The sequence below is a fragment of the Melozone crissalis genome, unplaced genomic scaffold, assembly GCF_028551555.1.
Source record: "Melozone crissalis strain CALT ecotype California unplaced genomic scaffold, PUWL_Pcris_2 ptg000023l_1, whole genome shotgun sequence".
Lineage (NCBI taxonomy): Eukaryota > Metazoa > Chordata > Aves > Passeriformes > Passerellidae > Melozone > Melozone crissalis.
This window is the reverse complement of record NW_026535801.1, coordinates 14,497,973-14,509,261: the sequence shown is the minus strand read 5'-3', so window position 1 is coordinate 14,509,261 and position 11,289 is coordinate 14,497,973. Positions and strand designations below refer to the sequence as shown.

The 11,289-nt window shown below is 40.7% G+C and overlaps 1 protein-coding gene across 1 annotated transcript; it reads right to left on the bottom strand.

Annotated features, from left to right (window-relative positions):
- Window positions 1-4,387: 4,387 nt before the first annotated feature.
- Window positions 4,388-11,195, bottom strand: MAIP1 (matrix AAA peptidase interacting protein 1). Its single transcript, XM_054277905.1, has 5 exons — window positions 10,878-11,195; window positions 8,829-8,900; window positions 6,930-7,056; window positions 5,773-5,923; window positions 4,388-4,492 (listed from the first exon to the last, which is right to left on the bottom strand). The coding sequence occupies exons 1-5, from the start codon at window positions 11,193-11,195 to the stop codon at window positions 4,414-4,416; spliced, it is 747 nt and encodes a 248-aa protein (XP_054133880.1). The 3' UTR covers window positions 4,388-4,413.
- Window positions 11,196-11,289: the final 94 nt, after the last annotated feature.

Below are 11,289 nucleotides of genomic sequence, written 5' to 3'. Positions count from 1 at the left end.
CAATGAACACTTTTTCTAGCCTTGACTAACTGCTGGTGTTTAGGAGAGAATAAAAAACAAAATACAAACAAAAACCACCATAGAACAACATGAACAAAGGAAAAAGCCTTCCCTTATTCACAACAGAAATTATGCTAAGATTTTATTATAATTACTGTCTTAATGCAGCAGATACAAATTCAGACTTAACATCTGATCTGTAGATTTGCTTCTGAAACTTTTAAGTATATTCACAGCAAGTTTACAATTCAAGCCACAATGGTCCTACCATGTTTACAAGTACTGGTACAAATGCTTTATTACCTTCTCAGATGGAGGGCTGGAACCTTATGGCAAGATGGAAATCATCTTGCCTTCATCCTTGGTGAAATGGCACCTCCTCTGCACTCTTCTCTGCTGTCTTGCTCCCTTCCCTCATGGTGCCTCTTGGCACTACAGTACCAAGCTCACTGTGAAAAGCCTTGTGCTGTGACAGCAGAGGAGGGCTGAAATGGCACACAAGAAAATACAGCATATCTAACTTTAGCTTCCCTCTATTTCTGATGGAGTAACTTCAAAGGCAGCAAAGATGTCTGCTCCCATTAAAATGCAGAACAGTTTCCCCTGAACAACTTCAATAGGAGAACTTTATATTAGGAAAAGCCACTGAAATCAGACAAAATACACGTTAAGAGAAGCATTGTGATTAAGGGAGTGTTTTCAATAGTGTCGCACAAGTTCACAGTGACTTACCCAACCTCTATCCTATGGCAATACTATAGATATCCAAAAGGCTGGCACACCAGCAATGGAAAATGAAGGTAAAAGACAAGGAGGGGAACTCCTATGACTTAGGGTAGTCAGTACTCACTGTGCAACAGCATTTGCCCCAGGTGCTTTTCCCTTAGAAGAACAAAAGCACAGCTGTGTAGGCAATGCTTGCTTTTTTAACAGCTAAATACCTCTTCCTGTGTCTACATGTGGTCAGTGCCTAGAGATCAGCTACCACACCCATGTACAAGGGAGAAATGAAATTAAAAGCATTTTAAATGAAATCACACCCATGTACAAGGGAGAAATGAAACTAAAAGCAGTACACACTCTTGTATCCCATCTCTTTTAAGCTGTGAGCCATCATGTCACTACAGCCTGGGAGGAATCTCAAAGCCCCCAGCTGCAGCCAATAGGGCACATGAGGCAGAAATTAAGCTCAATCACACAACAAACAAAAAAAGCAGGGGAGCTGTGAAGTTTTGAAGGAGTATGATCACTACTGTGATAAACAATATGACTTCTACTACTAAACAGACTTCCAGCCATAAGACCTCAAAATAATTAACTAAATATAACCTGTAGTGATGATAAGGTCAAGCTGGAACATGTCTTGAAAACTGGGGAAAACTGAATGTGTCCCTTGAAGTAATCAGACACTGCTGGGACAGGAGGCAAAGGACCCACAATCAACATAATAAACATATTTTAAAATTTAAATATTAAAAATTAGCTTTGCCACTGTCAGCCACAGAGGTGCCTGTGTAAATTCACACATACAGCACATCTTTCCCACATTAAGAATGCAGATAAATTGCCACCTTAAAAAGGGCAGGCACTTTAGAGAGAACACAAGACACCATCGTTGACTCACAATGAAAGTCAGAGAAAATATCAAGACTTTTTAATAAGACAAATCTGAATTATTGAAATAGCATTTAATGCTTCTACCATTTTAACCTTTACCCTGCTTACAGTTTCCTTAGTATCACTTACTTCCCAGCCACAACAGCTTTGTGACCAAGGCCATCTACTGGTGAGTGGGGTGTGTGAATTAATGGGAGGTTTGTTGGCCTGATTTAATTAGTGCTTGTCAAGATTTAGGCACATGTATCGAAATTGTGCCAGGCAACTGTCAGGAATTATTAAATATGATCGCAGTTTTGGATGAACAAATAAAAAATTCCCAACTCCACATGGACCTAAAGAACCATGATGTTGCCCAGGGGAGAAGAGTGTGGAACTCTGAATCTGCATCCTGTTGTAGTCCAGACACCATGTCACCTCACTGCTCTGTGTAAAATCAGACATGTCAGTGTTGCTAATAGAGATATGAATTTTACCCCCAAAATCACTACCAAACTGGTAACATTGTTTTCAATTCAAGAATTAATGGGGTCTGAAAGGAATTTGTAGGCTAGAACTGCAAACATTTGAAATGGGGATTTATTTATTATGGCTGCACACCATAGTTACAATTGTACTTGGCCCCAGGCATTAGGCAACAGAAATGGACACCAGGCAAGGAAACTGAAGGGAAATGAAGCACACCCTTATCCTTACACACTGTCATTTCCAAGGTGATGTCTGAAACTGATCAGCAAGGGAAACGGAGCAATAGCAAGCTATGACACAGAGCTCCCCACACTGCTCTATTGTTACCTGCTGAGCATTATTATTCCCAAATCAGGAAGATGTTTTTAATAAGACACTTTCTTTAGGTCTTTTTTTCAAATTCTGTAACACTTAAGATAGCATTATGATTTTTAGAGTAAGGTATTTGAGTGGCAGCTCTGGAAATCCCCAAATTACAAGACAATATTCTCTCCATCTTTGAGATGAAGTAAAGTAAACTCTTTACTCATCCTTTTTGCCATAAGAATTTCTGGCAACCTTGATAGCATAGAGAAATATATTCACTAGGAGCCACTATACTAAAATAATTGCTTATTGCTACTTTTTGATAGCAATATAGAAACCAGAAGTTCTTGTTTTGCTTGAACAAATGACACAGAAGAAAGTATTTCCACAAAAGAAAATGTGGATGCCATAAAATGACAAATGCCCTTCAGTGGCCATCACGTCAGTCTGATTAATTGCTATGATGATCAGATTTATGACAGAGAATTTATGGATGGCAGGTAAAATGAGGCAAACCTTCCACATTTGTCCATTGAAAGTTGGGTTTGGGGCTGGTTTGTGAAGGTTTTTCTGGGGTAGGGTGGTGTTTTTTCTACTGAAGCCAGTATGAGACTATAAATCCAGTTTAACTACACCAGTTTTATTCAGTGGGGGAGAATGCCATTTTCCAATACAGCAAGCTTAGTCATTTATATGCCTTTCTGATTTATTTATGGTGCAATAAATCCACGGGTAGTTCTGTGTCTGTTGGAGATTTGCAGTGTCCAGGATAAGTTTTTAACTGAAGATCAGAAGCAGGGAAAAAACCCCAAACTGCTGCCCCCTTTGGCTCCAACCCACAAGACATAAACAACTTCAAAAGAATAAAATGGTGCATGTAAATTTCCAATCACATCTTTTGCAGCAAAAGTATGTTATCAACTAGTTGATAAGCTTTAGATGTTCCTCTCATTAAGTCATTGGATCAAAAGAGCTGAACTATGGAAAATTTAATTTATACCTTCAATTACAATTACTATGAATCTTAGTAATTACACTTAACACTTTCAAAACACTGCACTAATGTCTACAACATGCCTTGGTAGAAAGTTAGCTTTATATTTGAAGATGATATAGGGGATAAAGAAACCTGTTATGGTCTCCTGTTGATCTGCATAGAAAAGCGTCCAGCTACTTACACCAGGATTCTCATGTTCCAGAAACCAGAGAGAAAGTGGCAACTAGGAAATTGTTCAGTTGCAACATTTAATTGTAAGGATTTGAAAATTTCTTTAACATACATTTCAAACAGAGGACTTAACTTCACTGTCATGTCCCCTTTAAATTAATGTTTTCAACTGATTTTTCTTCCATAATTCTCTAAACTTGGAATTGCCCATATATTTCTGAATTGAAAGGAATGGTTTTTTTTAAATTTTCCAAAACATGCATATGTTTGATCCATTTTCCCAGTGCAATGCTAAAAGCCTTTTCTTTCTCCAATCCTGTAGCAAATACTAATAGCAGCTCTAACTTTCTTAACCTCAAATATATTCAAAAGCAAGATTACCTCGAAAGGAACTGCTGAGGCTAGACAAGCTAAGAAGTCCATCTACCTCTATTTCATCTTGCATATTATTCAGTTATACATTGTACAGTCCCTAGGGAAAAAAACATAGGAAAGTAACTCAGAGAGGCCATCAATCATTTAAGTGTTGTTTATTTTCAAATAGTACCATTTCTTGTCAGAATGTAAGAAATTAGCATATCCATTACACCTGCCTGAATGAAACTGTGCTGTCTAAATGCCTTGGATGAGCACTGGAACCAATTAAATTTCTACCAGCCTGTTCCAGGGAAAAGGCTTTGCTGTAACACTGCAGCACAGTGCAAGCTTCAGAAAGAATTTTTGGAAATCATACATAGAAAATTTGTCCCTCTTTTGGAGGAAAGGGCAGGAAGGGAAAAAAAGACCCCAAAAAGCCTGGTATTTGTTACATCAAAACAATTACAGTGGTACATAAAAAGGCTGTAAGAAGGCATTTATTCTAATAGCCTTGGATGTTCAATCCGTGTAATAGTCCAGTCTGGTTTTGCTCCTTCTGTAAACTCCCTTTGGAACCTGAAAAGGGAAAAATAATAAGGGAAGAGCTGTTAAGATTTAATTGACCTTAAGGAGCTACAGGGCATGATGAAGAAATATTTTACTTCAAACTTATTGCTGTAAAAGCTACTTAAACTTTCATGCTTATGCCCCAAAATGGAAGATAAAAATTATTTCCAAAGTAAGAAACAGAATTCATTGACTTCAGAGCATTTTGGTTCAGATCCCACAGACAAGATCAAGCAGCAACTATAAAGACCCTGATACCAAGAAAACACTCAGCTCTCACAGCAGGAATATGAGTAAACTTTAGAGAAGATCTTGATCTGTAAGTAAAGGGTCTCATTTAATGGGATGGTAAGTGAAAGAAAATCATGTGCTCCATATTTTACTTGAAAATTTTCCTCTTTCCTGAAGTGTAGTTTAAAAGGTAATACATTTTCAGAACTACATCAAAGATTGAGTTAACAGTAGCACTGAGTCTCCCCTATCTAGAGACAAGTCTGAGCTTCAAGGTGATTCTCATGTTCTCAAATGATCTGCATGTCATGGACAAGAGCAGTATAATATCACTGCTTTGCAAGCCTGTGCAAATCCACTCTTGCAAAGTGGGATTGGGAAGATATTTAGGCTTAAAGGGAAGGCTCTCAAGGTTAATGGAACTTCAGAAATCTCCAGCTCTAAGGAAGATGCTGAATTCAGTTGAAGGACGGATCCGCAACAATCTACCCAGGCAAAAAGCACTGGTCTCCTCATGAGTGTTACCTTTGTTTCAGAGCTCCTCATCACCTAGACTCAAGTTTTCAATTTAAAATGTGGGTGTAGAAATCCTTGATCATACCACATCCTCACACAAAAATCCTCACTTCTCCCAGCTTCTGAGAATCTTATTTTCAATACATTTTTCCAACTGTGTAGACATTTTCTGCACTGCTCTGACATCAGTACACCAACACAGACATTATTTATAAGCATTCCTATGAAAATCCATCTTCCTAATGTGTGCTTTGAGGATCAGAAATCTCATTCAGTGCTCCAAATACCACTCTTCCTTACAGAGGAAGAGTTCTCATTAATATCAACCCAGAAGCAAGGAAAAAACATAATGACATTAGGGGTATTAAAAAAAATTTGCCCTAAAACCAAAACTGAAAAGCTGGATGAGAATTAACTTAGATTAGAATCAGAGAAAATTAAAACCAGTGGGTTCTGCAGTGGCACAGTGGGAGTGCCTGCAGAACTGCCTACCCCACAGGTACCTCATGAACATGAGAAAAGAAAGGGACAAGCAAGCTTACTCATAGTTGGCTGTTAAAAGATGTTTCTTCTCTTTTGTGTTTTCATCTCCAAACACAATCTGGAAGACTTTGGCTTCACCTGGTACTTCGTCAGGTAGATTAGCACCATTCAGATACCAGAAGCACATCAGGATGCTAACAAACTTTCTTCCTGTTGGAAATAAATCAAAACTTAAGTTAGATCTCATGTTTCTCAGCAGTCAAATGCTCCTATTTGCTACCTAGCATATATTCTAGTGAGACCCTAGGAAGGACAGCTGACTTCAGCCATAAAGAATACAGGATAGAATAATGAGTAATAAAGCTATTTTATGCCATACTCATGCTGTTTAGCAGCAATAAAAATACACTCTGTAAAAAAATATGTATTTTACCACGAGCATGGTGTGACAGTGCATATAATGAAACTATTAAAAAATTTGGTTCCCACAAATTCCAAAGCTAACTACTGATACAACAAATGTGTGCAGAGTAGTTCAAACAGGAGAGCAATCTAAGAGAGGGAAAATAAATTCCTATTTCCCAAACCAGGAAAAATGCTTACTGGGTCTGACAACTTGAAATGCTCAACTGAAGACCCAGGGTTAGATCCACACATTATCTCCACTGTGTCTGATAGTGAACTGATAGTGAACAGAGCACACAGTGCAGGTATCCAACAAAAAGAAAAACATGTCTGAGCTCAGCATGAGCTTAAAAAATCCCAAACCGATCAAGGAGTCCTAGAACAAAGTGTATTTCATGACAGAAAGACTAAACCAGCAAAATTTACTTAATTATGCAGCCTTCACTATTCTTCTTGCAGGGAGCAATGCAGGATGCATTTTCAGTGTTGAAGCAAACAGCTTTCAGCATATATTAGAATAATTGTTTTTGAATAATTGTTTCACATTACTGAGGACTAATAATATAAAATTCTGTTCAAAAGAAGGGAAAACCCAGACAGAAGTCAAAACAGTACCATGATGTATTAACAATAATCTCTGCCTCTGATTAAAAAGGAAATAAAGAAATTTTATATGGATGAATTACTAATTGAGAAACAAGGGATGAGAAACAGTACTCAAAACCACATCTGCATGGAAAATGTCTGTTTAGTAGCAAAACCAGGAAATAAGACTGCTCACTGCTGAAATGTTTTAGGGTTCTAAACATACCATCATCATCATAGTAAATGCGAACATCTCCTTCAGTTGTGTACATGATTGCATCAATGTCAGCTGCTAAAGCATCCCTGTGGCTGTCAGGGAGCAAAGAAATCTTTTCCTTCAGCACCTGAAGTACCTAAATTCAGAAAAACTGTCACTTAGTTTTTCATTAGGAAATGTAAGTAACAATCTATTTCTACTGCAGTTAATAAAATGAGCTGTATTGCTAAAACATTTGTCTAACACATGTAACAGCTAAAGTGAAAAAGCACTGGGAAGTTTGGGCACTCCTAAACCCTAATTCAGCAGCATTGAAGAAGCTCCATTTACTGCTCAAAACAAATGAAAACCAAGCATCTCAAAAAATGTTTAGAAAAGGTACTGTCAAAACAGCAGCAGCAACACAAGCCATGTGAGCCCAGAAGAGCCCAGTGAAGCTGGCTCCACAGTCACACTCTGCCTTCTCACTGCTGAATCCTCACTGTGTGCAGGTTCCTAAGCTTTGGATTCGGTATCTTTGAGCTATCTCTCACAAATTTCCTTGAAAATCAGTTTCATTACCAATGAGATTATCTTTGCCATTTTGTGATCCATACTCCATTTAGAAAAAGCTTAAACACTTGCAAATCAGACTTGGCTGAAAATTGTTCCCCTGGTAATTAATGTCCTTACGACACTCACATCCATATTATCTAAGTGTCCTGTGATCCACACAGCTGTGTAAGTAGAAAATGGTGGGGTGCAAAAACTGCACAGAGGTAGCACCCAAACACCACATGAGAAAGTCAAATCACAAGAAAGGATGAAACTACAGAACTTATTATTAACTAATTTTTTTACCCTAACTTGATCTACCATTTTTGAATAACAAACAAATGCAGAGGCTACATGGAAGCAATAGGCAATCTTCACAAGGAGACATTGATTTCTAGTACATTTTGCAGGTACATGATTCACTGGCCAAAAAATGACAAAGTAGCCTGGGATCACAGCCTCATCTACTACACCCTTGGCTCACATGAAATCTCTGCATCAATGTAAACCTGAAAAATTTACAGCCACCAGAGCAAGTTCTTTCAAGAGGGAGCAGAGGAGATGTCCTTTCAGAACAACTGCAAGAAACAAACTCACGTTTTATTGCTATCTGTGTTCAGAGAGAGGAGGCAACATTGTTCAGAGGGGATGCACTACAACAGCACCAGAGTTTTTGCTGCAAAGGCATGGGTGGCAATAGGACAGGCCATGCTGACATCCTGTAACAAGGCAGACAGAGACCTGGAGTGTCTCCTCCACTTGACTCTCATGCATGTTACCTCCATGCCCTGGGAAGGCCAAGACAACTTCAGCAATTAAAAATTCATAGAAACACAGAAAACACAGCACTGATGTTTAACCAGGTCAGTCACATCCCTGAGACCATGACACAAGACTGAGGCCTTCCAGCCAAAACCAGTAATCAGCTCTATGATCTGATGGGGGTGGGAATGTATCACTGCAGCAGGGATGAGCACAAACCAGTTTCCTTTTTCACATGAATTCTGGTGCACAGACTGAGCCAGCTTCAGCCACCTGCCTACACCTAGAGACACACAATTCCACCTGCCATCCAGAGCCTGCAGCCTTTCCATCCTTCCTGGTACACCAGCAATCATTCTGGCATTTGGTCCTTACGCTCAACAGCTAAAATATATTTTATTTTAAGTACAACAACTTCAAATTAAGTTTCAGGCCTTGAAATAAACATTAAAAAGTTGTAGGACAAAAAAATTGCCCACCCTATGTCACATTACGCTGTTTTTCCCAAATTAAACCAAACTGGCAACTTGTAGGTAATGCCAGGCTGAATGCATCCCTGTTAACTTTGTAACAGACAATCAACTGCTAGGATAGGAGATGGAAAGCATTTACCTCTGCTGATACAAGTTCTTCCAGCAGGTCAAGTTTACGCTGAGACAGCAGCTTTGAAACAACAGAAAAGGCCTACCAAAATAAAACAGAATCAAAAACCAAACATGAACAAGTAACTCTAGGCTGGCTTACTTTTCAGACAAATCCATAAGTATACGACAAGCTACCCAAATATTCTGTGATTTAAGATTTCAATACTTGCAGAGGGTATCACAATTGAAATGTAACCCCTAAAGCATTACAAGAGTCATTTAATGAATTGATAAAAATATGAGTTCTTTTCCATTTCTTATTTAAAACATCAAAGCTTCCAACAGGTGAATTAAAAAAGAAAAAAAAGCTTTGCAGAATTTTGCATGTTGCTTTTAGTCATTTTGATAATTCAAACAGTCTGTGTCTTTCCCTGTAGATATTTTGTTCCCCTGCCCTCTTTTCTCATTCATCTTCTGGTTTCAATCAAAACTGATGCTGCAATTTACAAATTTTCTTTACAAATCTGGTTTAGTCTCTAGACTTCAGGAAGCTCAGCTCTCCTTTCTCCCCTCAATTTTGCAGGCATATTTACATACAATTATGCCTCTACACACTCAAGTAGTGCACTTGTGAAGGACAGTGTATTTAGGACTCTACACCAAGTAAAAACAAACACCAAAACAAAACCTCAAAAAAACAGACCAAGGTAAAACAGGTGGTTCCACACATGTGTCAAATTATTTGTTGTGGGTTTTTTCCTCTCTTGAACTGATCCTAATCATTTTAACATTTTTCCCCCCAAGGTGTTATTTTGAGCTGTTTTTTTTTTTTTTTTTGTAAATGTAAACATAATAAGAAAAAGTTTCCCAACAGCTAACTCTGTAATTTTTATATGACTAACTTTGAGATACTTACCTCTCTGACACATTCTGTTGACAAGGCTTACTGGGCTCATAAATTTGGAGAAATAAATATATATACACCAGCTCTATGCCTGTCTAAGCTTGATCATTTCAGGAAAACCTGCTAAGAGGAGACACACTGCTCCTTAAAGTCTCTACAACATTTGGAAGCACCTTCCTTCAGGCTACTTTGGGGGATGGTTTAACCAGTTCATTTGAATTGTGGAATCTGGGAAAACAAGAAATTCCTGAGGGAAAGTAAAGCTCTGCTTATATCATTTGCCTTGAAGTGTGGTGCTTGGAGCCAGCAGGGGAGAACTCCATGTATTTTACACAAAGGAGCACATTTGTGCTATGATGTCCACATGTAATAAATAACATCAGGCTGGACAACAGGAGGAATTTCTTCGTGGAAAAGGTTGTCACACATTGAAATGAGCTGCCCAGGGAGGTGGTGGAGTCATCATCCCTGGAAATGTTTAAAGAAAGAGTGGACATGGCACTGATGCCAGAAACTGGCTGATAAAGTGGTGTTTGGTGATATGTTGGACTCAAGGTACAACACAGCCACAGAGCTCCTGGAGTGGGTCCAGCAGCAAGGATTGGGGACTGGAGCATCTCTCCTCCAGGAAAAGCTGATGGGACTTGTTCAGCCTCAAGAGGAGATGGCTGAGAGAGACCTCATCAATGTGTATAAATATTTACAGGGGGTGAGTGCCACGAGCATGGACCAGGATCTGCTCCGTGGCGCCAAGCAACAGGACAAGAGGCAATGCGCAGAAACTGATGCACACAAGTTCCACCTGAACACAAGGAAGGACTTCTTTACTCTGAGTGTGACCAAGCACTGGAACAGATTGCCCAGAGGTTGTAGAGTGTTCCCCACTGCAGACATTCTAGACCTGTCTGGACACAATCCAGGGCCATGTGCTCTAGGACGACCTTGCTGGAGCAGGGAGGATGGAGCAGATAACCCACTGTGACCTATTCCTACCTCACCCGTTCTGTGAATCCGTGACTATCCCAGAAACCTTCTCCAGCCTAACTGATTCTATAACTCCACGAAATTACAGAACCAGGGGCTGCACCGGCAGCCCCTGTGGAGGGTGAGCAGGACCCTTCCTTCCCCTCAGGCCGGCCGCGCTCCTCGCCCCGAGGCCCCAGGCCCGCTCACCTGCTTGGCTCCCCGCGTGAACTCCTCGATGCTGAATTCGTGGTCGAAGTAGAGGCGGATGAGCAGGTAGTAGAAGCGGGTGCGGAGCCAGGCGAAGGGGCTGGTGATCCTCACTACCACAACACGCCGCTGAGGGCCCTCGGTCCCAGACCCGGCGCTGCTGGCGAACCGAGCCTGGGCGCTGAGCTGGGGCGGACGGGTGCGGGCGGGGCCCGGCGGGCCCGGTGCGGCTGCAGCCGGCGGCAGGAGCCGGGCGGAGCCCGCCAGCGCCCGCGCCAGCCAGCGGACACGGCCCGGAGCCGTGCAGCGCAGCGCCATGATGGCCCGGCGCGGCCCCGCCCTGTCCGCAGCAACTCCCGCTCCCCGGAAACACGGCTGCGGCCACCGCTGGTTCCGGCGCAGGCGGAGCGGT